Raw genomic sequence first — 26,878 nt, 5'->3', positions numbered from 1 at the left:
AGGTTCAAGCGATCCTCCTGCCTCAGCCCCCCAGGAGCTGGGATTACAGTCATGCAGCACCATGCCTGGCTCATTTTTGTATTTTTAGTAGAGACGGGGTTTCGCCATGTTGGCCAGGCTGGTCTCGAACTCCTGACCTCAGGTGATCCATCTGCCTCGGCCTCCCAAAGTGCTGGGATTACTGGCATGAGCCACCATGCCTGGCTGGTCTTTATCTTTTTATTGTTGTTGTTTTGAGACAGGGTCTTGCTGTGTTACCCAGGTTGAAGTGCAGTGGTGCCACCTCAGCTCACTGCAACCTCTGCCCCTCTAACCCCCCGGGTTCAAGTGATGCCCTCAGGGGCATCCCAAGTAGCTGGGACTACAGGCGTAGGCGACCATATCCAGCTGATTTTTGTATTTTTTTGTAGAGACGGGGTTTCAACATGTTGACTGGGCTGGTCTCAAACACCTGACCTCAAGTGGTATACTTGCCTCAGTCTTCCAAAGTGCTGAGATTACAGGGATGAGCCACCATGCCCGGCCTTTTTTTTTTTTCTTTTTCTTTGACAGGATCTTGCTCTATAGCCCAGGCTGGAGTGCAGCAATGTAAGCACAGCTTACTGCAGCCTCAACCTTCTGGGCTCAAGCAATCCTCCAACCTCAGCCCCCTGAGGAGCTGGGACCCTAGGCATATGCCACCATGCCAGGAACATTTTTTAAAATTTTTAGTAGAGATGGGTTCTCTCTATGTTGCCCAGGCTGGTCTGGAACTCCCAAGCTCAGGCAGTTCTCTCCCTCTGCCTCCCAAAGTGCTGACATCACAGGTGTGAACCACCACACCCAGCCTGGTCTTTATCTTAAGAGTGATGGAGAGCCACAGGAAGGTTTTAAACAGGGAAGTGACAGGATTAGATACCATGTCTGCATGTTAAAGGAAGCAGGAAGCATCTGGCTGTGGGGAACAGATTATAGGAGGACAAGGGTGAAAGACAGGAGACCAGTTGCCAGATGAGAGGTAAGGATGGCCCAGACAAAAGGGAATAGATTCCAGAGCCATTAGAGGAATGACTTGCCCAAGGTCACACAGCCAGAAAGCATCAGAGTTGCATCCCAAACCAGGGCTGGCTGACTCCCTCATTTCACCATGGGGCATGGATCCATCTGAGCCAGGCCCTGGGAACCCAAATCTGCTCTATGGGTTCTCCAGGTAACATTGGGTTCCCAGCTATACAGCCTCCTCACCTGCAATGAAGCCCCAGAAGCTTTTGCTGGGGGGGTGGGGAGGGAGGAGGGGATGGCCCTGAGGCCCCCCTCCCCATATACCTACCCCTTAATGTTGAGTGCTCCTGCAAGAATACAAAATAGGACCTTCCTGGGGTTGTCAGCCAAATGAGTCATAAATGTCAGTAAAGGATGTGATTTTACACGTTTGCCTCCCATTTCATGTGGTGCTGGGTGCTGGAACTGGGCTGTTTCCCTCCTCCTTAGCAGCACCCTACAGAGTCACAGCACCTCTTTTTTTTTTTTCTGGGCTAAAGCCAAACATTTCCCAGCCACTAATTTTAGGCCCTAACTGAGAAGCTGAGACCCTCTCCCATCCCACTCACCCTCATCAGCTCCCAGCCAGCAACCCTCTTTTTGCCCAGCAGAAGAACGGGCAGCCCCTCTCTAGCAAAGCTTTGGGACTAGGCTCTGGCCTCTCACATCCCTCACTGTATGAGTGCAGCCAGCTCTCCTTCCCTCTCTAGATCTCAGTTTCCCCATCTGTGAAATGGGTTGGTGAGGCCAGGCACGGCTCAAGCTTGTAATCCCAGCACTTTGGGAGCCCGATGCGAGCAGATCACAAGGTCAAGAGATTGAGACCATCCTGGCCAACATGGTAAAACCCCATCTCCACTAAAAATACAAAGCCAACATGGTAAAACCCCATCTCCACTAAAAATACAAAAATTACCTGGGCATGGTGGCACTCAACTGTAGTCTCAGTTACTTGGGAGGCTGAGGGAGGAGAATCGCTTGAACCTGGGAGGCAGAGGTCGCAGTGAGCTGAGATCGCGCCACTGCACTAAAAAAAGAAATGGGTTGTTGAAATGGGTGCAGAGCAGAGACTAAGACTCAGGACCCCATACTCTAGGTCCAGACGCTTTGTTCCCCCTTTCACTTTTTGCTTGATATCCTCGTGTGGACTTGACATGTTATAAGCCAATGGCGAAGGGTGTTAGATTCCAGTCTCCTGATGGCATCTGAAGCTATCACAGGACCAAGGCAGGGAGAGAGCATCCTTTCTATCTGCCCCTAGTCTGGGTGTGAGATTCTACATGGTAGACGGGGTCTCAAACGCCAATGCTCAAAGGGGTTCAGATGCTATCATTATGAGGGACTGGGGAACTCTGTGGCCTGTCTACAGAGGCAGCCGCCTGTTAGTTCCAGCCAATTAATGCCCTGGGAGAATATGAGCCCAGCATGGCTGGAGTTTCAATTTTTCAAGAATGAGTGTATATTAGGTTATTTATTCAACAATAAAAACAAGGGGAAAATGTCAATTTGGAAATGTTCACAACAAATTAAAGAAATACCATACAAATTTTTAAGAAATTAAGCAGATATGGTGGCTCATGCCTGTGATCCCAGCACTTTGGAAGGCTGAGGTGGGAGGATCCCTTGAGTCCAAGAGTTCGAGGCTTCAGTAAGCCATGATCATGCCACTGCACTCTTGCCTGGGTGGCAGAGTGAAACCCTGTCTCTCTCTAAAAAAAAAAAAGAAAAGAAAAGAAATTATAATTCCTTGTCGTAGGTATGATAGCAGTATTACATATTTTAACGGAAAAATTTTCTTTTTCTTTGAAACAGAATCTCGCTCTCTTGCCCAGAATGGAGTGCAGTGGTGTGATCGTGTCTCACTGCAACCTCCGCCTGCCAGGTTCAAGCGATTCTCCTGCCTCAACCTCCTGAGTAGCTGGGACTACAGGCATGTACCACCATGCCAGGCTAATTTTTGTATTTTTAGTAGAAATGGGGTTTCACCATGTTGGCCAGGCTGATCTTGAACTCCTGACCTCAAGTGATCTGCCCACCTCAGCCTCCCAAAGTGCTGGGATTATAGGCATGAGCCACCATGCCCGACCATTTAGCGATGTTTTTGAAGTCTACCTTTTTAGAGCTGTTTGAGATTTGCTTGAAAATTACACAGAAGGGAAGGAAATGGGGTGGGGCCTGCAACTATTCTCTCCAACACCTACATGTTCAACATGTGCCATGTATGGTTATCTAGATTTAGATTAATTAAAAGTAAATGGAGTTTAAAATTTAGTTCCTTGGTCGTACTAGCCACATGCCAAGTGCTCTCTAGCCGTGTGTGGCCAGTGGTTACTATATTGGATAGTGCAGATATAGGACATTTTCATGACTACAGAAAGTTCTATAGGATGGTGCTGCCCTAGATAAAACAAGATTGGCCAGGAGTCAGTAACTGTTGAAGCGGGATGATGGGGGATCATTATCCTATTCCCTCAACTTTTGTGTGTGTTTAAATTTTTCTCTAATAAAAGTTTTAATAAAAAGTAGGAGAAGAACTGGCACACACTTGCAATCCCAGCACTTTGGGAGGCCAGGGTGGGAGGATCCCTTGAGTCCAGAAGTTCAAGACTAACCTGGGCAATATAGTGAGACCCTCTCTCTACAAAATTTTTTTTTTTTTTAATTAGCTGGGCATGGTGGTGTGCACCTGTAATCCTAGCTACTTGGGAGGCTAAGGCAGGAGAATCACTTGAACCTAGGAGGCAGAGGCTACAGTGAGCTGAAATCATGCCACTGCACTTCAGCCTGGGCAACAGAGCGTGACCATCTCAAAAAGAAAAAAAGTAGGAGAAAAAAAGCCTTTTCGGACCAAACCAACACTCTTGAGGCTGGACTTCCCTGTAGGACACTGATTTGCAACCTGTGGCCTGGTGGCTAAACATTGGGGAAGCGAGCATCATAAAGTCCCAAGGTTAGAGCTACAGATGCTTAGAACTAAGGGGTTTTAGATATCATCTAGTTTATCCTCCAAACTGAAGCAGGAGTCCCTGCTACGGCTTTCCTGCCAACGTTAGCCACTTCCATCTGGATACTTCTGGTGATGTGGAGTTCACACCCTCAGGAATAGCCTGATTGACAGTGTGTTCTTGCTTCTATTCCAAAGACTGTGCCTCCCTTTACTTTGAGTTCGCATCTGTTCTCACACTATCTCTGGAGCCATAGAACAACTCTCCTTCCTTGATAGGGGGTCAGTGGGTGAGAGTTAGGAGCCCTTATGCCCGTGTTCTAACCCCATCTTGTTACTAAACAAGTAGGATGGGCTGGTACTTGGGCCAATAATAATAGTCATCCTAATAGATGTTTTCTGGACATATGCTACGTGCCAAGCCCTGCGCATTTACATTATCTCAAGACATCCTTATAAAAACCTTAAGATGTGGATACGATCACTATCCCCATTTCACAGCGAGATGGGAGCTGTGGCTGGTGGAGCAACTTCTCCAGGGTTACCCAACTAGGATGTCACGGCGCCGTGATCTGCACCGAGGCCCCAAGCTCTCAGCTACTCTGCTTTCTTGTCCAAGTCCCAGGAAAACTCAGCCAGAATTCTGGTTACTTTACAGATGGAGTAACTGAACCCTAGGTAGTGGAGTGACTTGTCCAAGATTCTGATCTCAAAGGTTCAATCCAGTTCACACCAACATTTATGGAGTACCTACCGCATACAAGGAATTTGACTTTCTCCATCTTCTAAGTCAACCTCATTCTGGGAACCCAACCCCAGGTTGTTCTTACTACCTCCTCTTTCCTTAGCCTTAGGCCATTGACTATTTTTCTGTTTTGTTTTGTTTTGTTTTGTTTTGTTTGAGATGGAGTCTTGCTCTGTCACCCAGGCTGGAGTGCAGTGGCGCAATCTCAGCTCACTGCAACCTCCACCTCCCAGGTTCAAACGATTCTCCTGCCTTAGCCTTCTGAGTAGCTGGGATTACAGGTGCCCACCACCATGCCTGACTAATTTTTGTAGTTTTAGTAGAGATGGGGTTTCACCATGTTGGCCAGGCTGGTCTCGGAACTCCTGACCTCATGATCCACCTGCCTCGGCCTCCCAAAGTGCTGAGTTTTCTTCGGCTGGCTGTTGACAGTTTTAAAGGCTGCGGACGTAGGCCTAACAGACCTCAGTGCTATGTCCACAACTGCAGAAAGCTCCCACATTCAGCACCCTGCACTTCACCCACAGACCCAAAGCCCACTTCAGCTGGCTTCATGTTGCAAGAGCACACCATGGACCTCACCAGAACTGGCTGGGTGCAAGACCACCAACAGTAACAGAGGGTCTACTCTGGACTAGGCACCATGGGAGAGAGAAAGAAAAAGGGACAAGGCCTTGACTCCTCAGCTGTTTGTGATCCAGTGGGAAAGCCAGCCAGGTGGGCAGATGATCACAACAAAATGTGATCAGTGCTGTGGGGTAAAGAGGAATGAGTAATTGCACCTGGGGAGGAAGTCTGAGAGGAAGAACCCAGAATGTTAACGTAGGGACTTTATATTAAAATACATATTTAAAAATACTTTTCTGGCTGGGCACAGTGGCTCACGTCTATAATCCCAGCACTTTGAGAGCCTAAGGCAGGCAGATCACCTGAGGCCAGGAGTTTGAGACCAGCCTGGCCAATATGACAAAATCCTGTTTCTACTAAAAATACAAAATACAAAAATTAGCTGGGTGTGGGGGCGGGCGCCTGTAGCTACTCAGGAGGCTGGGGCATGAGAATCGTTTGAACCAGGGAGGCAGAGGTTGTAGTGAGCTGAGATCAAGCCACTGCACTCCAGCCTGGACGACAGAGTGAGACTGTGTCTCAAGAAAGTAAAAATAAAAATAAAAATACTTTTTTGATATTGTTTCTTCTGCTTCTCTAAACAATGCATGATTGATTGTAAGAATACACTTAACTAGCAGAAGGCAGTATAGCTTGGTGGTTCCACATGTGGGTTTGGGAGCCTGACCTCACGGCTTCAAACCCTAGTTTTGCTCCTTATGAATTGGAAGGCCACTCGTCTCTGTGCCTCAACTTCCGCATCTGTAAAATGGGGCCAATAATGCTAGCAAACACGAACTGAGCACCACTATGTGCTGAGTACTTTGCAGAGCACATATATATTAATTGAATCAGCCTTCACAGTGGAGATCTGGGTAGGGATTGTTACCATCTCCATTTCACAGATGAGAAAACTGAGGTCCAGAAAGGTTAAGTGCCTTGCTCAAAGCCACACAGCCAGGGCTTTGGCTCTACAGCTCTTCTTCTTCGTCCTCGCACTCCCTACCTGGCAGGATTGTCAAGAGAAATGATCAAATCTGACTCCCAATAAACAGTAAGTATAATAATTTTCAAGAACACCAGAGTTTTTAAAAACAAGTGAATGTATAGATGCTTTTTTTTTAAGTTAATTAAAAGCCAGAGGTAAAATCTTCAAGTAATGCAAGAAATACGTATTTAGTAAGTGGAAATCTCCCCTGACCCCACCTCTCCCACCCCAAGAGACAATGAGCATTATCTTTTTATGCCTTTTCTATGTTGCCTGAGGTTTCAACAAGAAATGTATAGCTTTTTGATCAACAGACAAAACAGCCAAACATTTTCCACTTCAGAACAAAAACAATGACTTTTGCCAGGCTCAGGGAGTGGGAGGCAGGGTCTGAGGGGCGGAGGGTAGCATGTGTGGGATTTGTTCAGAGAAAGCTTCTTAGAAGAGGTGGCATTTGAGCTCAGCCTGCAAGGATGTGCAGAACTTCACTGGGAGGAGAATGGAAACTGGTGTTGGGTGTTGCTGGAGGAAGGACTGCAAGCAGTAGAGAGCAAGGGGGCGGGGAGCAGGTTGTCAAGTGGGTAGAGCAGGGAGGCAAGACAAAAGGTCAGGGGTCAAAGGGCCTCAAAGCCAGGCTAAAGCACAGGGACTTGCTCTAGGGACAGAGGGGAGCCATCGCTCTGCCTGCAGGTGGAAGCAGGATTGGGGGTTGGGGGTGACAACCGGAGGCTGACTGGGTTTCCCAGGGGAGGAATTTGGATGCCCTAACAAAGGCAGGGTGGTGAACAGAGAGGCCAGAGAAGATCCCAACCATCCTCCCTCCTCTCCCCAGAGACCTGCGCCCCAGCTGCTGGGTTCAAAGCCATTTCCTGGCAGCCCTCCGCCCTCCCACTCCCCAGAGCTTCTCCTGTGTGGTCTTTATAGATCAAACGGGGGACGCGGGGCCCAACCGCCGCCGCTGTGTCTGTTAGGAGTAGCTCTAATGGCCCACGGCAGCTGGATGGGCAAGAGAAGGAGGCAGGGTGGGGGCGAAGAGTCTCCTGGAGAGGGGTCTCCCAGGAGGTAGGTGGTGAGGCCCAAACTGGAACAACCCTACAAAGGCAGACCAGAGAGGAACCTCATCGATGGTCCCTGAGTTCAGGCAACTGTAAACAAGATTCAGCTGTAGAACTGATTATTCAAAACAACATCTTAGACATGTAACCAACACATTATAGAAGAGACATTCAGAGATACTGGGTTAAAATGATGGAGATGAGGCTGTAAAACACAGTTTGAAAACTATGGAATCCAACCCCTGACATGTTTTACAGATAACAACAGCTAGTGATAATTGTTGAGCACTTCCTATGTTCCAGGCACTGTGCTGAACACTAAACATCATTTAATTTTCTACTACTCCAAGCTCTGTGAGATAGGTACTATTATTAGAGTGTCCATTTTGCAGATGAGAAAATCAAGGCACAGACAAGTCATGCCACTTGTCCCAAATCACAGTAAGTGGCAGATGCAGGATATGGCTGATTCCAGAGAGTGGGTTCCGAACCGCTAACTCTGGCCCCAATGGAGAGACTGAAGATCAAAGAAGGAAAGAGGTCCTATTAGCTCAGCCTGAAGCAGATCGCACCCCTGTTGCTACTAGCTTGATCCAGTTTTCATTGTCTCCCTCTTGCATCTTTGTAGCAGCCTCCTCATGGATCTCCAGGCTTGCTCTGCCTCCCTCCAGTCTATTCTCCACCCAGCAGCCAGAGTGGACACTGCAAAACGTAAGTCAAGATCCTGTTCCTTCTCTGGCCAAATTCTCCTGGGCGCCCCATGTCGTGAAGAGTAAAAGCCCTAGTCCTCAGCATGGCCTCTGAGGCCCTGCATGACCTCGCCCCTGCCAGTCTGTCCACCAGCATCTCCGAACATGCTCCCCTCGCTCTGTTTCCGCCACACAGGCCTTCTCCTTGCCCATCCTTTTCCCTTTGCCTGCAAAACCCTTCCCAAGACCTCTACACAGCTCATCCTCACCTCATGCAGCCCTAAGCCCATATTCCTTGGAGAGGCCTACCCCGACCACTCTATCTAAAAGAGCCACACCTCCTCTCTGGCACTCCAATAGCTCCCTGCCCTGCTTCATTTTTTTCCACATAGCACTTATCACTGTCTGACCCAGGTGTTATATATCACATATAACATATATCGTAGTTTATTTGTTTATTGGTTCCTCCTATAGGCTATTGAGATCCAAGAGGGCAAGGACTTTGTCCTTTTCACTCCTTGATTCCCAGCACTTAGAACAGTGCCCGGTATACAGTAGGTGCTTAATACATGTCTGCTGAATGAATGACTGCAGATTAAATGAATGGCTGCCATGTAAATATGGCTTCAAGGGACTTCCGGACCCCCTTGCTGTCCTGCCACGTGCTCAGTGAACAAATCTTTGTTCCACAGGGAGCAAAGCCCAGGCCGATGGTACTAGTCATTGCCAGCAGTTTCTGAGCATTTAACGATGGAACAAGCCCCTTGCTGAACCCTTACACGTTATCTCATTAAACCTTGAAACAACCCAAGAGGCAGGTGGTTACAATTATGGCTCCTAGTTTACAACGGGTGAGAGATTATTTGGCTTGTCAAGGTCACATATAAGAAGTAGTAGAGTCTGGATTTAAACTGAGGACATTTGAATCTAAAGTCCGTGCTCTCAACCATTATGCCAAGAATATCGTTTCCCAGAGGGGAGATCCAGAGGCTGATGTTCACTTCCAGTATGTCACTAACTCATTCCAGAACTTCTCTGTTGTGCAGAGCTTCTTAGGTGACACAGAGTGCAGTGTCGGGGCCTACGCATAGAGAGGGCATTAGAGGGAGGGCCCCCAAATCCCAATTGCCTAATTTTTTCCCCATTTGGGGTTCCCAGATCCTGAGAGCCTGGCAGGAATCCCATGTCAGATCATCTCCCACTAATTGGCTTAGCAAACCATGTTTATCTGGGCGAAGCTGGGGCCCAATGAGTTCAAGATTAGGAAAAGCAGATCCATGGCTTACTGCTCTGCTGCCTACAGGGTCAGAGGGGACAGGGTTAGGACTTTAATTGGCTTAAGAACCCTGGTCAGTTTAACAGCTCAGAGAGTTGAAAGGGCAGGGAGGGATGAAGACGCAGGTTGGTGTACAGGCCACAGCCAACTTGGTGCCCCACCAAAGGATCTGTTTGCTGTTCTCTCAGAGGTTCGATCTATGTGTATACAAAGACATTGTTTTGGGATATCCCAGAGTAGCCGTCATGTGGTGTAAAAGACAGAGCCGGGTTTGGGACTGATCACTTTTCCTCACTTCCTCAGTGGGTGATTTTTGGACAAAGTTACTTGACTTCTCTGAGTCTCACTTGCTTATCTGATAAATGGGTATATCAATAATCACCGGGCAGAGGTTTCAGAGTAACATGAGATCACATGCCTGAAACACTTACATGGGGCCTGCGGGGACGTGGTAGGTGTGCAGTGTCTGTGAATGCTTTCTCCTGCTCACTCTCTTCAGAGCTTCATTTTATGTTTAAAATCGTAACAAAATCTTCAGTGTGAAAAGGGCTTACCAATTTGAAAAGCTAAACCAGAGGTTACAAAAAAGACAGGCTAATAAATGTGTTTCCTTTGGTTGACACTGTTTTTAAAGATCTTAATTAGTAGTTGAATTTTGGAGTGTTCACTGAAATATCCCAATTTCCCATTGCTCTTGAGAAATCAAGACTGGGTCCACGATTTCTCATGGCATGTTCAGCTGGAGCTTCCCTTTGCCTCAGACACTACTTGCCCTCAAATGTCCTCTTCTCTGACACCCCTCATACCTACGGTCTGTTACCTGCCTGGATCCTCAAAGCATTTTAATTTTTAATTCAGCATTTTACATGCCTAAGAAGTTAAAAAATATCTTCATGATTATAATTATTGTATTCAGAATCGAAGGAATGAGATCAGAAGGTGAATGATTGCCTAGCCTCCTAGGTGTGATTCTGGAAGGCTCAATCACACATCTCCCTCCTCATTACCCCAGGCCCCACCACTCAGAACATCTGTGGGGACATCTCACGTGGTAAGCAAACATGCTGGGCCAACATTGCTTAATTTCTAGGAATGCCAGCCCCTGCAGCTTCTCTATACCTTCTCTGGATTTTCCTCCCGTTTATCCAGGCCCTCAGCCTAAAATCCAGAGCTTTTAGGACAAGGGTCCTGAGGCTTTTGCTTTGACAATAGATCCAGAGTCAGAGTTTCAGGAATGGGAAGCTCTTAAGGTCATCACATCAAATCTCATTTCACACACAGAGAAACTGAGACCCAAAGATGGAAAGAGCCTTGCCCAAGGTCACCTAGCAAACTGTAGTTACAAACCAGGATAAAGATGTCAGCCTCCTGACCAGACCACCCCCCAATTCAGCCCTTTCCCGAGAATACACACTGTTCCCATCCTCACCCACATAGTTCAACTCTCTGCCCCTCTTTTCACATTCTTATCTCAGTGCAACAGAAGCCCTGGCTCTATCATCCTGGAATCTTGGAATCTCAAATTCATACTTCTTTAAGCTTGAGGGTCACTTTAGTGGCAGAATTGCAAGGTGGATAAATTGAACTCAGGCTTTGAAGGCAGAGAGCCTAGAGTCTCAGCTTTTTGAGATACTAGCTGTGTGACCTTGGCCAAGGATGCCCCCTCTCTGAGCTTCCGTTCCCTCATCTGTCAAGTAGAAATTATAATGCTAACCACATGACAGGATGATTAGAAGGGGTACAGGAGATAAAGCAGGTAAAAAGGCAACCAGTAGGCTTGGCACAAAGTGAGTATTTAATAAAATAATTGTTATAGAACTGTAAATTAGGGCTTTCATGTCTAAGTGAAATAGTACAGATACGATCAAAGGAAAGGATGAACAAATTAGAGCACATAGACTCTTTCTAAATTGTTATAGGCTTGATACTGCTAGATCCAGTTTTTTTAAAGGGAAGCAACGACTCTGGGTTTTTTAAAATACTATACAAGCCACACAAAACACTTTCATAAGCCACATTCAACCCAAGAGCTATTAGATTGTTATCCCTACAAACTCATCTGATCCCAGCTCCCTCATTTTGCAAATGGGGGATAGTAGAAATAGCTAGCCCTCTTATCCATATCCAAGAAACCTCAGAGCTGAGGGGATCCTTAGCAATTCTAGCTACTCCCCTGAAGCCCCACACCCATGGCCGTTTTTGCCCTATTTGAGGGAAACTCAGTTTACACTTAACAAAGAGGAGAAATATTAGTTTCTTGTAAGTGGATTCTGAATGGGGGAATAGCCAGTGGTCGAGGGGCATCTGGCCCACTTTAGGCTGAAGGAAAAGGGGGGATGAAGCTTGGCTACCAAGAATAGGAAGTCACCATTTCAGAATCTAAAAATATCTTTCACCATCTGTCCACTTGGGCACAGAATGATAAATGCAGATTAGTTCCTGGATGTAGACATGAATATTTTTATGTGTCACACTAATAATAATAACACCACCTTGTGTGGATAGAGCTCCGCCCCCCCCTTGTCCCCCAGGGTAAGCTAAGTGGAATATACACACCATCTTGGCAGGAATAGATAGGGAAACAAAGGCAGAGAGATTTGACAACACAACAAGAGTGACACAGCAAGTGAGCAGCTGGGACAAACCCTGGGAGTCCTGTTTTCAACCCTCAGCCCCAAACTGAATCTTCTGAGTTAGGCAGAATGTGTTAACAAGTAGCAGAATAAATATAACCACAGCAATAATCACCCTTTATATCCTTAGAGTGACTTTTTCCATGCTTTCCCTATACTCTTAAAATGTTACAGTCTGCAGGGCCCTCATACAGACCTCTCACCTGACTATCCCAACAGGTAAGAATAATGCAATGATAAGACAATGAGATAAGAGCAGTAGGGATTCTCCCTTATTTCACAGGCAAGGAAACTGAGGCTTGAAAGGAGGAGGGCGGCTTGCCTAGGATCATATAGTAAGCAAGTTCATTCTGTCAGAGCACAGAAGGGCCTAAGCTACTAAATAGCAATTCAGATTCAAGAGGAGCCCTAGGCTTAGAATTCCCCCTCTTTCCAGTTAACTCAGCACAGCAGGCATCCTCAGTCCTGGCAGAGGAAGAAGACTGAAAGTGGGCAGCTTGAACAAAGCCTCAGTTTTGCCTTACCATTTTGGAATTAAAGGGCAGCCAGTGGCCATCTAATCTCAGATTCAATATTCCAAATACCCTTGGCCCTGTTAGGAGGGGAGGACTCTTAGCGGGGGTAGAGGGGGCCAAAGGAAGTACAAGGAGCCTGAGGGCTCCTCAGTTGGGTCCAGCATATCTTTTTCCAAAAAGTCCAAGAAGTTTAGGCGGGATATTCAGTTAGTTGTCTCAAATTCTGTTACTCTCTTTGGAGGTTGTCAATGAGCTGCCATTCTGAACAGAGGATCTTTGAGATCAGGAAAGGACTTCTGAGCTCTTTCCTGAGCCCAGGCTTGATACTCAGGCAGAGTGTGGTGGGTTAGGGCAGGAGGGGTCCCTGTGGTTCTGTTTCAAGTTCACACTTATTCTCGTGAGCCCCAGGTCCTCCCCACTCACACGCACCCCTGACGATCTCTTTCTTTCCTTTCTTACCCCATCCTCTCCCCTCTCAAAGGCCAAGTCAAAGCGGATGGCACTGGGGTTGGGCAGGGCTTGGGGGCAGAGGTTAGAAGAAGCCCACTGACAGGAAATTAGAGCTGCAATGGGGTGGGGCGTGGCGGAGGTCAGGACAGGAGGGTAGCCCGGAAAAGTCAGATCAGGGCTGGGATGGCAGGTAGCCCCTCGTCACCCCCACCCCTCGGGCTCAGCTCCCTCCACCTGCGCTTCTCCTACCTCCAGACCTGGCCGAGCTGCAGAAGGTGGACGAGGGTCTGCAGCAGCCAGACGCAGAGGCGGCAGCAGCGGCGGCGGTAGTCGCTGGCGGAGGAGGGCGCAGGCTGGGGACTCGGCTCGGGGCTGCCTTCTTTGGTCCGGAAGGCGCTGGCGCTGTCCTTGGTGCTGATGGCGGCTCCGCCGGCGACGCTGTCCTTGGTGCTGACGGCGGGTCCCGGGGCCCCAGCGGGCTCCGAGTAGTCGTAGACGAACCAGCGGAAGCTCAGCAGCTGCACGACCAGCGAGGGCAGGAGCACGAACAGCAAGGTGAGGCTGAAGTAGGTGCGTTGACCCTGCAGGTAGTAGGAGGCCGCCAGCCACAGGTCCGTGGCGCCGTCGGAGAAGAACACGAGCAGCGCGCACAGCACCCAGCAGCAGTCCCGCAGCTCGTAGCGCGGCCCCGGGCCACCCGCCCCCACGCCCACCGGGGTCCCGGCCGCCGCCGCCACCTCCCCGCGCCCACCGGTACTGCCCCGGGCACCGCCAGCCGCCCCCTCCGGGCCCGGGCCGGCCGAGGCCGCCGCTCCATCCGACTTCGCGGCCATGTTGGCGGAGCGGGAGGCGGGGAGCGACTTCCGGGCGGCGGAGGGGGGTGCGGCGTGGGGAGGACCCTGCGCGGGCGGCTCCTCTTCCTCCTTCTCCTCTTCTTCCTCCTCCCCTCCACTTCAATTATTCATTCTCCTCGGCGCCGCCCCGCCCCGCCCCCGCCCGCCTGAGCTGCGGCCGGAGGGGGGCAGCCCCTGGGACGGGGGTGGGGGGGCTGGGGGGGCGGGGGGGGCGGGGGGGGCAGGGGAGGGGGAGCGCATCTCGGGTCACCCTTTCCCTCCTTCCTCGGAGGTCCAACCCCATGCTTTCTGTCTCTCATCTCACCCCGGACTGCGCTTCCTTCTTTTTTCCTTATCGCCTCCCCCTTCCCATCCTCTCCACTTCGTTTTTCTCCTGTGTTCACCCCCAGTGGCCTGGGTTTGATGGGGGGTGGGTGTGGGTGGGTGGGAGACTTGGAATAAAGGAGCTGGGGGACTTGGGCGGGCCCCCCAGTAACCCTTTAGCAGTCATTCCATGCTAATGCTCCTTTCCAGTTTCCTGAGTCTTCACATATTGTTCCATCCCCTCCTTTGATCTTTAGAGGTCCCCTTTTCTTATTTTGAAGCTGAGAAAGCTGCAGCTCTGAGTTACTGTCTCTTCCTTACTCTCCCTTTTGCCTCCCTCCGGGACTGCCTTCATCTGGCTACAGCCCTAGTAGAGTAGCAGCGGGAGGGAAGGGGACGACAACCAACATGAGAGGAAACGGATGGGAGGAAACACCGGGTGGACGAAAGAGCAAGTGCAAAGGCCTGGAGGCCTAAGACTGGAGGGCATGTCTTCAAGCAAGTCTGGATCTCAGATCCAGGGGAGTAGAGAGATGGGGAAGATGGGGCTGGAGAGTTCTGAGGATGAGATGCTAAGGGGCCAGAAGGTGGCCTTTATCCAGCAGGCAATGGGGAACCACTGCAGAATTTGATCAGGGGAGTTATGTGGTCACATCAGGATTTAGAAAGAAGACTCAGCTGCTAGAGTAGAGAATGATCACAGGGAAGCAGCCTGGGGCTGGTGAAACCAGATTAGAGCAGTAATTTATGATAGGGGGTGGGGTTCCCACACATCCCGGCTACCCCCAGCTCATCTCCCACCTCCACCTTTGATCAGATTGGGTTGACCCAGGCATTTACTATTCACTCATGTAGTAGTGTCTCTTTGCCTGGCACTGTCCAAAACACTACAATTACTGACTCATTTTACCCTCGCAATTTGTGAGCTAGCTCCCTTTTTCCCTCCCATTTTACAGACGCAGAAACTAAGTCACAGAGAAATTAATTTGCTCAGCGTCAGTTAGTAGGAGCTAGAGCCAAATTCATGCCCATTATCTGACTCCAGAATAGGCTTTGCTACCCTTAAGGGGAGGAAGAGAGGAGGGGCAAAGGGTAGGAGATGAAGAAAGAGGAGCTGAGGAAGGGAAGTGGGAGGAACAACCTGCCTCAAAGTGGCAGCGAAGAGAGGATGAAGGGAGACAGCTGCCCTGGGTCAGGCAGAAGCAGCCATCTGCAGTCCTGCAGCCTGGCATCCTTTTCATGCCCAGGGACTGTTTTGGTCTCAACAAAGCTTAGGAGGTTGGGGCACCAGTTGTTGCCCAAGGTTGAAAACAGAGGGGAAAGAGTTAGGCATTAAGCGAGTTTTGCAGGATGGATTCAAGGCTGATGGTCCCCTATTGACAGGCATGTTTAGTGAGCAAGAGTGTTTGTGGGTCGGGCTGGAAGGTCTGAATCCCAGTGTAATTTAGAAAGGAATATCTCTGCTTTTTCTTTCTCTCCAACAACCCTAGGCAGAGATAAGGAAGTGCACAGAGCCCTGGATGGTAGCGGGAGAGGAGAAACTCTGGCCCCAGCCACCCTGAGGGTCTTCAGTCAGTTCTTGCATGTGTCTGGATCTCTTCCTTTACACTGGTTTCTGAGTAGGGTATGGCAAAGTTAGAGTCCCACTTTTGGGCCCCATCCAAGTGGAGACAGTCTCTCTATTTCCCATGATGCTCTATATCCCAGGATTTGCCTATTCAAACAGGCAGCAGAAGACAGGTTTTTAGGTCTGAGACTCCACAGCCAGGAAATCTGAGTTTAAAACCCATTCATCCCTTCCTGTTCCCATCACCTTGGGCAAGACACTTAATTTCTCTTAACTTCACAGAAAAGTAAAATGAGAGATAACCAGTGCCTTCCTTCTAGGGCTGTGGTGGGGATAATTAAAGCTAATTATTAGACTAGGGTGATGTCTCCTGCAGGAAGTTCTCCTGGCTGTCCCACCCAGCTGTGCCCTGCTCCTTATCTCACAGAGAAGTCTCTCTGACATATCCCTCTTAAGAGCTTCCATAATATCTTCATTTTTTTCCTCCTTAATATCAGCACACTGACAATTTATCTTCGTATGTCTGCCTGTTCAGAATTACCTTGGAGCTCCATGAAGGTTGGAACAATTCATCTGTTTTCTTCACCACCAAATCTTCTAGTGCCCAGTGCTATGCTAGGCACTCAATAGGTATTCTACAAAAATCATTAAGTGAATGAATGAATAAGTGAGTGAGTGATCATCCCTATAAATAGATTCTAAGGCTGGGCATGGTGGCTCATGCCTGTAGCCCAGCACTTTAGGAAGCAGAGGTGGATGGATTGCTCAAGCACAGGAGTTTGAGACCAGCCTGGGTAACATAACCCCATTTCTATAAAAAATACAAAAATTAGCCAGGTGTGATGGCATGCACCTGTAGTCCCAGCTACCTGGGTGGTTGAGATGGGAGGATCACTGGAGCCCATGAAGTTGAGGCTGTAGTGAGCCATGATCATGTCTGTGCACTCCAGCCTGAGTGACAGAGTGAGACATCATCTAAAAAAGAAAAGAAAAGAAAAAAGGAATAGGTATCCCTATTTTATAAACAAGGTAACTTATTCAGACAAGAGCAGTGACTTATGGATTTTTTTTTTTTTTTTAGACAGTCTCACTCTGTCACCAGGCTGTAGTACAGTGGCATGATCTTGGCTCACTGCAACCTCCGCCTCCTGGGTTCAAGTGATTCTCCTGCCTCAGCCTCCCGAGTAGCTGGGACTACAGGCATGTGCCACCATACCCAGGTAATTTTCGTATTTTTAGTAAAGACAGGGTTTCACCATGTTGGCCAGGATGGTCTCCATCTCTTGACCTTGTGATCTGTCCACCTCAGCCTCCTGAAGAGCTGGGATTATAGGCATGAGACACTGTGCCTGGTGACTTAAGGAATTATCAAGCCCTTCTGTGTATCTGGAGATGTGCTAAAAACTTTACTAATATCATCACATGTTATTCTCAAACCAGCCATTTTTTCAGGTAGAAATTGAAATTCAGGGGGGTACTGTCACAAGGCCATTTGTTGGGAAGTAGCAGCATTGGCATTCAAGAACTCTATGCTAAAAGTTCAGGCGACTTAAAATACAAAAAAAATATATAAAAAAAAATACAAAAAAAAAAGTTCAGGCGACTGGAGAGAGTGACAAGGAGAAGGATTTGAAGTGTGGACTGTCAGGGGTATTGTATAGGGAACTCTACCCTGAAGGAGTTAGGACTGGTGTGTTCCAAATGGCCCACCAGTTCAGAGATTCAGACTAAAACCAATAGGCGTGCACAGAGGCGATGTTCCAGTGTTGGGGGGGGCAGGGTGGGATCAGCTCAGGCAAGAGCTCTGCAATAGGATGGAGCGAGGCAAGTTCAAGGGCTGAAAAGAGGCTGAGTCTGTCTGGTGTGGTGGGAGAAGGTGGCCACAGCTGGTCAGAACTGGAAAGGTCCTTTGGGATTTCATCCAACTGTCCAAGTCCCTCTCTCATTTTATAGGCAGGGACTCTGAGGCCCAGAAAGAAGTCCCATATTTAGCAAGTGGCAGGAGCCAATCTGGGAGCCTTTCCCTAGTCCCCCAAATCTCTGAACTTTGTTGGGAATCACTCTTTATTGTTGCCCAGGCTGGAGTGCAGTGCTGTGACCATAGCTCACTGTAACCCTCAAACTCTTGGATTCTCCCACCTCAGCCTCCTGAGTAACTGGGACTACAGGTACACATTCCATGTCCAGCTGGTCTTTAACATTTTTGTAAAGACGAATTTCACTTTGTTGCCCCATCTGGTCTCAAACTCCTGAGCTCAAGCAATCCTCCTGCCACAGCCTCCCAAAGTGCTAGGATTACAGGCATGAACCACTGTGCCTGGCTGGGAATCACTTTTACAAACACCCCTCATCTTGTTTCCTTGCTTAGCCTTGCTTCGGGATCCTGCTGAGGGCTCAGCTCTTGCCTACTGCACCCTCTGCTTGAATCGCCTCCTAATAATTTTCCTATAGTTTCAACTAAAACATTTGCAGCTGTGCAAACTATGCATGAAAACACTGATACAGCATTGTTTATAAAAGCAAATAGTGGGAGTGACCCAAATGCCCATCAGTGGGAGACCAGCTAAATAAATCATGAGACTTCTGACAAAGGGATGGCGTGTAGCAGCAAGCTCTCTATGTCCTGATACAGAAAGGCCTCCTTGGGGAAAAGCAAGGGAGAGAACAGGGGATGAAGCTAGGTGAAAGGGAGAATAATAATCTATAGTTTTATGTGTTTACATATGCATAAAGAAACTTTGGAAATCTCCATAAGAAAATAAAGAGGTGACTGAAGGGGGATCTGGGGAGAAGAGCAGGCGAGGAGGAAAGGGAGACTTCATGATATATGCCAATTTGTGATTACTTTTTGGAATCATGTGCTTGTATTTACTCATTAATAAAATAAAATAACAATAGGGACAGCTGCTACTCAGCTCCTGCTGGGTGTTCTAATTGGGAATGGGTGGTCAGTCTGGTCAGATTTTTTAATTATTCAAGAGAAGCCAGAAATCTGGATTTGACCATAAAGTTTCTTGATTTTTAAGCATTGGCTCCAACTTTTCTCAAACGCTTTTCAGGCCAAATTAAAAAGTTAGCAGGTTAGGCTCAGCCTGAGGGTTACCAGCTTTCAGCCTCAGCCCTAATAGCTTCCTGGAGTCCTTAGCATCTCAGGTTACTGTCGCCCTGTGGGCAGCTGCAGGACTGAAAAGCGCCTTGCCCTGCCCATCTTTTGCCACCCTCCAACCCAGGCCTCTTGGAGCTGTGACACGTGGGGTCTTCAACTCAAGATCTGGAAGGCAGAGCAGGGTTACAAACTCTCAGATAATTCCCTCCCTGAGGGCCCTGCAGGCATCAAGGCCCAGCTGCTCCTGCTGCCCACCCATCTGTCCCTGGGAGGTGGGGACAGGAGTGGGCTGGCAGGGAGGGGGTGGGCAGGAGTCCCTGATCTGAGCCTCAGATCACCAGTTCTGTTCAGACCCAGAACCCAAGTGAGAAACCTGGAGACTGCGAGAAAAGAAAAACAGTGTGGCTGGCTCACCTAGTTGATATGTTCTGAGGTCATTCACCAAATTACCAAATCCCAAAGCTGCAAAGGCTCTAAAGGAACATCTTGTTCAACTCCCATATTGGACAGATGGGGACAGCAATCTCTGCTCCCCATAACACTGCCCCAGGCTTGTCACCTCTCTCCAGGACAACTGGACTGCCCCTGACTCCTCGCTGGGTTCCCTGCAGCCCCTCTTTCCTCTCCTCATGTTCAATCTCCACCTTAGGCCAGAGGGGCCTTTTAAAAAGGGATTATCTCTTCAGGTCCCATATCCCATATCTGCTTAGAACCTCCAACTGCTTCCTGCCTCACACTTTGAACCAGAGTCCTCAGCCCTGTGTACCTTCTCTCTCCTGCCCACCTCTGACCTCATCTCCCACTGTCTTTCCCTTGGTCACTGTGTTCCAGCCACACTGGCTCCTTTAACAAGTCAATCTTCTGCCTTCCATGGGGCTTTTGTTCCTGCTGCGCTCCCAGTTATTCACAAGGCTCCGTCTTTCTCCTCTCTAAAATGTTGCCTCTTTAGAGGGATTTTTCTCCATCATTTCTCCCACTCCCTGATGCTCTCTATCCCTTCACCTGCCTTATTTTTTATTCATAGCATTGATCGCTGCCTGATATTATAATACATATTTATTTGTTTCTTGCCTAGAATGTAAGTTCCATGAAGGGAGCAGTTGTGCCCGTCTTGTTCATCACTGTATCCTCAGCGCTTAGTGGAGCTCAACATATAGCAGATGCTCAGCATGACAGAAAAGGGCACAGCTCTACAATTCAGGTGATAGCCAGTGCTGGTTCTGCCATTACCTGCATAGGTCATCTTGAGCAAGTCACCTCACCTCTGTAGGTCTCAGTTTCCTCATTCAGAAAAAAAGGGAATCACTAAGACCTCTTCAACTCAACAATCCTAGGATGTCTTCTTCGTTGCAATGCCTCTTTCTTCCCCATAGAAAGTCCTTTCAATAAATATAATTCTGTTTTTTTTTTTTTTTTTGAGACGGAGTTTCCCTCTTGTTGCCCAAGCTGGAGTGCAATGAGGCCATCTTGGCTCACCGTAAACTCCATCTCCTGGATTCAAGTGATTCTCCTGCCTCAGCCTCTTGAGTAGCTGGGACTATGGGTGCCTGCCACCACACCCAGCTAATTTTTGTATTTTTAATAGAGATAGGTTTTACCATGTGAGTCAGGCTGGTCTTGAACTCCTGACCTCAGGTGATCCACCCACCTCGGCTTCCCAAAGTGCTGGGATTACAGGAATAAGCCACTGTGCCTGGCCAATTATATTTATTTATTTATTGAATGGTTAATATATTCACACGTTCAAAACTCAAAGATACAAAAGGGACACATTGAAAAGTGTCTCTCCTACCCTGTCCTCCAGCCACCAGCTCCCCTTCCCAGTGGCAATCAATGCTATAAGTTTCTGGAGCCTCTCTCTCTCCCTCTCTCCCTGTCTCTTCTCTCTCTCATCTTCCTATCTGTATACCCACTACCATCATTTAAAAACAAATGATAGCTTAATTATATACAGTCCTGTACCTTGTTTTCCCCATATAACAACATTTTTGGAGCCTGCTTCATATCAGTGCATAGAGGGCCCCTCATTCTTTCATGATATGGCAATATTCCATTGCATGCATACACCACAATCTACTCCATCAGCCCCTTAAATCATGGACAGCTAGATTTTCTCCAGCGTGTCGAAACAATTCTTCGGTGAATGACTTTTTGGACATGCCCTTTTGGATACCTGCAGAATAAATTTCTAGTGATAGACTTGCTGATTGAACAGTGTGTGTGTTTTATAACTTTGATAGATGCCCTCTATAGGGGCTGTACTAATATATCCTCCATACACCAGTATTGGGTGAGGGTGCTTGTAAAAGGCCTTTTTAAGTGGCCTGTAATAAGCCCTCAAGACTTACAGGTGGGTAAATCACACCACCTTGCTAAACCTCAGTTCCTCTTCAATAAAATGGGTATCCTGCTTCATAGGATGGTGGTGAGGATGAAATGAAATAGTGCATGCAGAGTGCTCAGCATGGTTCCTGGCACATAGTAGGGCCTCTATGGGTTAGCTATTCTTCCTCTGCCCCCAGGGAGCTCTGTGGGAACAGGGACTTTGTGTGTCTTGTTCACTGCTCTAGCACAGCTTCTGGCTAATAGTGGGCATCCAGTAATTACTTATTGAGGGAATGAGTCTACTTTTCAGTTTTACTCTGCCGACCAGGCCTTTCTGTCTGTCCTTACAGCCTCTCTTCCCTTTGCTCCCCTTCTCTTTGGACTCCAAACATACTGGTCTCCCCGGGCTCCCTCCTGCCACAGTGCCTTTGCATTTGCGCGTCCCTCTAGCAGACAGACTTTCTCTATCTCCACCCCAACTCCCCACCACCCACAGCCCCTCCATTTGCTTAGTTTATTTCTACTCATCCTTAAATCTCAGCTTCAATGTCACTTTCTCAAGAAAGTCTCCTCCACCTCCAGTCCCTGATTTAGGGTAGGACCACCCTCTATATAATTTCACTGGACAATGAGCTTTTTGTTCAAGCCTATCAGAATTAGGAGGGTGCATGCATGGTGTCATTCTGTCCCTGTAGCTAAAAGACTGTGAGGACCAGGACTCGGCCTGTCCTATGTACCACTGGATCCCAGGGCCTGGCCAAATGTAAGTACTCAATAGCCATTGCCTCGAGGGAATGAGTCAGGCCCACATCAACTTTCCAGATGGGTAGAGCCGCCTGTGCCCACCCAGGAGAGGGGGAGTCTTGACTGAATGTTCCATCCTCTTTCCAGTGAAATGAGCTACTTCTGAAAGGTTCTAGTTGGTTAAGGGGTAGAGTGGGGAGAGGGAGGAGAGAGCAGAGAAGAGGAAGAAAGAGAAAAAAATGGAGAATGGATCCTTAATTCCCACGATTAGGTCATGGCCTCACTCAATCATTCAACAGACCCCTCCTGAGCTCCATCTGAGGGTCCTGGGCACCTTCTAGGAAGCTCATGGAACTCCTGGCCTCAATGGTGCTCAGGCTGGTGAAAAGCCAAAACCATGAGGAAAAAAAAAAAAAAAAAAAAAAAAAGGTCTGGTCCAAAACAGGAAAGTGTCTGATGCCAGGAGGAAAGGAGAATGAAGTTCCTCTGGGAGACCTGAGAGAGCAACCCTCCTGGTGGCCGGGGTAGGGCAGGGCCTTCTAGGAGGAAGGTCCGTGAGGGACAATTCAACACTCAACAAAAGATATTCCTAGCAGAGGGCACAGCCTGAGCACAGGGAAAGAGCTGAGAAAGTTAGGATGTGTTTAGGAATTTGTGTTCAAGAAGAGTAGAGGAAGACGAAGCAGAAAAGAAATTGAGCTCAAAGGAAAGTACAAGGGGGCACGTCCCTGAAGGATGATCGCAGCAGTTTGTATTATCTGCAAAGGGGGAAACCACTTCAATGTCCACCCACAAGATACGGCTGAGTAAATATGTTACTTACAGCCACCACACCAGCAAGCCATAGAGAGGTGGAAATGCCCAAAGTTGGCTAGAATGTGCATCACCAGTAGGCATGAAAATGAGGATAGCCATCCTGGAGAGGGACGTGGCAGTACTTACGAAAAAGAAGGCTGGGCACGGTGGCTCATGCCTGTAATTCCAGCACTTTAGGAGTCCATGGTGGGAAGATCGCTTCAGCTCAGGAGTTTGAGACCAGCCTGGGCAACAGGGTGAGACCTCGTCTCTACTACAAATTTTAAAAAAATTAGCCGGATATGGTGGGGTGCGTGCCTGTAATCCTGGCTACTTGGGAGACTGAGGCAGGAGGATCACTTGAACCTGAGAGTTCAAAGCTGCAGCAGTCTATGATCAGGCTACTGCCCTCAGCCTGGGCAACAAAATGAGACCCTGTCTCAAAAAAGAAAAAGAAGAGAAGAGGGAAGGGAAGGGAAAGGGAAGGGAAGGGAGGGGAGGGGAGGGGAGAGGAGGGAAGGGAAGGGAAGGGAGAAGTGTGTGTGTGCCCTACGACAAGACAATACTACATAGGATGTCCTGTGTGCATTGACAGGGGCAGAAAGCACTCAGGTGTCCATGATCAAGAGAGCGGACAAGTGAAGTGAGGTAGCAGCAGCTCTGGAGTTCTCTGGAGCTGGAGGAATAAGGAGCTAGAGGTACCTAGAGAGCTGGAGCGGATGGAGAGATCTGAGAAACATAGGGAGAGGCAAAGAAAAACGAAAAGGAGGAAAGGAACATGACTTACAGCTCAATAATATTTATGTGGATTCAAAACACATACCCAGAGCCAGGCGTGGTGGCTCATGCCTATAATCCCAACACTGTGGGAGGCTGAGGTGGGAGGATCACTTGAGGTCAGGAGCTCGAGACCAGCCAGGCCAAGCTGGTGAAATGTCATCTCTACCAAAAATACAAAAATTAGCCGGGTGTGGTGGTGCATGCCTGTTGTCCCAGCTACTTTGGAGGTTGAGGCACAAGAAGCGCTTGAACCCTGGAGGCGGAAGCTGCAGTGAGCTGAGGACATCTGTGTGTGTGTCTTTGGGTGCAAGTAGTAATGTGTTTCTATTGTGTGGAATTACACACAACGATAGGAGTGGAATTGCTAGGTATGCTCAGTTTTAGTTGATACTAATAAACTGGGTATGTGGTTTCGTTACTTATTTTTATTTGTTTTTAGACAGAGTCTCCCTCTGTCACCCAGGCTGGAGTGCAGTGGCATGATCTTGGCTCACTGCAACCTCTGCCTCCCGGGTTCAAGGGATTTTGCCTCAGCCTCCCGAGTAGCTGGAACTACAGGTGCCTGCCACCACACCAGGCTAATTTTTATAATTTTAGTAGAGATGAGGTTTCACCATGTTGGCCAGGCTGGTCTTGAACTCCTGACCTCAGGTGATCCACCCACCTCGATCTCCCAAAGTGCTGGGGTTACAGGTATGAGTCACCAAGCCTGGTCCTGATAACAATTTTTAAAACACAGAAACACATAAAACAACATGGTGCATTTTGCAAGAAATTCTGCATATTTAAGGTCACTTCAAACACAGTAGAGAGGGTTTCAGTGAGGTCAAAAGTGAGTGAAGGTGGGAGAAAAATAATATAAACAAGAAAGGGTCCTTGCAGACTAAATCATGACCATGTGCTAAGAACTGAGAGGTAGGATTAACTCAACCCACTGTACTTCAGTGCATGAAAACTAAATGTTAATTTTAATGTAGAAAATGAGATAAACAGGCCGGGCGCGGTGGCTCACACCTGTAATCCCAGCATTTTGGGAGGCCGACACGCACAGATCGTAAGGTCAGGAGTTTGAGACCAGCCTGGCCAATATGGTGAAACCCTGTCCCTATTAAAAATACAAAAATTAGCCAAGCATGGTGGTACACACCTGTAGTTCCAGCTACTTGGGAGGCTGAGGCAGGAGAATCGCTTGAACCCGGGAGATGGAGGTTGCAGCAAGCCGAAATTGTGCCACTGCACTCTAGCCTGAGCGACAGAGTGAGACTTGGTCTCACAAAAAAGAAAAGAAAAGAAAATGAGATAAACAAATGGAATGTATTGCTAATATACTGCAGAGTATGTGTATATATTACAGAATATATATTTGTATATTTGAGGCAGGGTCTTGCTCTGTTGCCCAGGCTTGAGTGCAGTGCTGTGATCTTGGTTCACTGCAACCTCCGCCTCAGCCTCCTGAGTAGCTGGGACTACAGGCATGCACCACCATGCCTGGCTACTTTTTGTATTTTTTGTAGCGACAGGGTTTCGCTATGTTTCCCAGGCTGGTTTCGAATTCCTGAGCTCAGGTGATATGCCCGCCTCTTCTCCGCAATGTGCTGGGATTATAGGCATGAGCCACTTCACTGGCCTCACAATAGAATATTTTGCAGCTATTAGAAAATAGGAAGGAGCTCTAAATGCCAGTCAAAGCTGTCCAAGAGCAATGCTGCAAAGCACTAGGTTTGTGTGCAATGTCCTCCACCTGCCTTCCTACTATCTCACAATAGGCCTGTGGGTTTTCTCTGGGTTCATAGCTATGTCTTTAAATGCATCTCTGAAAAGACACATCTAAACTGGGATGCTAGAGGGAACTGAGGAGGAGAGGGTTCAAAAAAGAGTTTAGTCTCTCTGTAATGTTTTCGTAAGAAGAATTTAAAGTGAATGTATTTTGTATTAAAAGGTAGTAGTAAAAACCAGCTCAAGGAAGGATGGAATGTTCTGGGCTTGCACTCTCTTTGGGATCACTTAAGATTTTGCTTTTCTTTTTTTTTTTTTTTTTTTTTTTTTTTTTTTTTTTTTTTTTTGAGACGGAGTTTCGCCCTTGTTACCCAGGCTGGAGTGCAATGACGCGATCTCGGCTCACCGCAACCTCCGCCTCCCGGGGTCAGGCAATTCTCCTGCCTCAGCCTCCTGAAGATTTTTCAAATCAAGCCATGGGCCATCTGTTGCCTAGTGAAAATGAAGGCGTGGGGATTTGGGAGACATGTCCCCACCTGGTGTCCCCATCTGGCTGCATGACCTTGGGAGGGTCCCATTCCCTTTCCTGACCTCGATGTCCTCATCTGCCCAATGGGATTCAGATTTTTTGTGTTACCCCAGGATGTGGGAGGATGAATGAGGGCAGGACGAGAATCACATGAATGTAAGGGATTATTCTCTACATCAGGGGAGGAGACAGGGTGGGAGCCTCTCTTCACCCGCCAAGCCCACAAGGGTGCAAAGGAAGTGGAGGGAGGAGCTGGGGACCACCCAGGCGAGCACACAGCCCATCTGCAGGTCAGGAGCATGTTGTCAGCAGCTGGGAGGCCCAGCCAGAGCTGATAGGGCAGCCACCCAGGCAGCTTGGAGAATCCGGACGTTAAAGGGGTTCTCTCACTGCTCTCTCAGTGCAGCTCCAGCCCTGTCGCCTCCCCAAGCCCCCATTTTCACCCTCCCACCCCCAACCCACACATATATCTCAGGAGACTCCACCACGCTTGCCCCTCTTCACCCATCCTGTCGCCAGAGCCACAGGGGGCTTTCACAAGGTAAACCCAATCATCTCTGTGCCTGCTCAGCACCCTCCAGCAGCTTCCCAGGATCTGAAGACAAAACCCAATCCCCTGACTTCAGTGGGTAAGGCACGATCCCAGCCCTTACCTTTAAGAGCCTGGCCTCAGAAAGAATCTGCCTTAGGTAGAATTCTGACCCTTCTCCTCATTCATTCATTCAAAATTGTTTAGCAAGCACCTACTGTGGGCCAGGTGCTGTTCTAGACATTTGGGAGACATCAGTGAAGAAATGAATGAAAGATTCCTGCCCTCAAGGAGCCTCCCTTCTAGCAGAGGGAGATTAACAATAATCGTAAGTAAATTATATGGCATGCTGGGAGGTGACAAAAGTGATGATAAAAAGAAAGAATAAGAAAAACTAGAGCAGAGGAAGTGGATCAGGAGTAGTGGGAGGGACAGGGGCAGGAGTTGCATTATTAAACATGTGGTCAGGGTAGGCTCCATTAAGAAGGTGCCACTTAAGAAAAGACGGGGCCAGGCATGGTGATCCACATCTGTAATCCCAGCACTTTGGGAGGCTGAGGCGGGCGGACCACCTGAAGTCAGGAGTTCGAGACCAGCCTGGCCAACATGGTGGGACCCCTGTCTTTACTAAAAAAATTACCGCAATTAGCTGGGCATGGTGGTGCATGCCTGTAGTCCCAACTACTCAAGAGGCTGAGGCAGGAGAATC

The 26,878-nt window shown here is 48.4% G+C and overlaps 1 protein-coding gene across 1 annotated transcript in view; it reads right to left on the bottom strand.

Annotated features, from left to right (window-relative positions):
* The window catches only part of XKR7 (XK related 7), a 29,185-nt gene extending 15,398 nt beyond the window's left edge, over window positions 1–13,787 (bottom strand). The window contains exon 1 of the mRNA XM_003932132.4: window positions 13,171–13,787. Within this exon, the coding sequence (XP_003932181.3) occupies window positions 13,171–13,754 (584 nt within the window). The 5' untranslated portion in view covers window positions 13,755–13,787. The remainder of the gene's footprint in view (window positions 1–13,170) is intronic.
* Window positions 13,788–26,878: the final 13,091 nt, after the last annotated feature.

The sequence above is a fragment of the Saimiri boliviensis genome, chromosome 9, assembly GCF_048565385.1.
Source record: "Saimiri boliviensis isolate mSaiBol1 chromosome 9, mSaiBol1.pri, whole genome shotgun sequence".
NCBI lineage: Eukaryota > Metazoa > Chordata > Mammalia > Primates > Cebidae > Saimiri > Saimiri boliviensis.
Note: the sequence above shows the minus strand (reverse complement) of the source record. Positions and strands in the feature narration are given on the sequence as shown.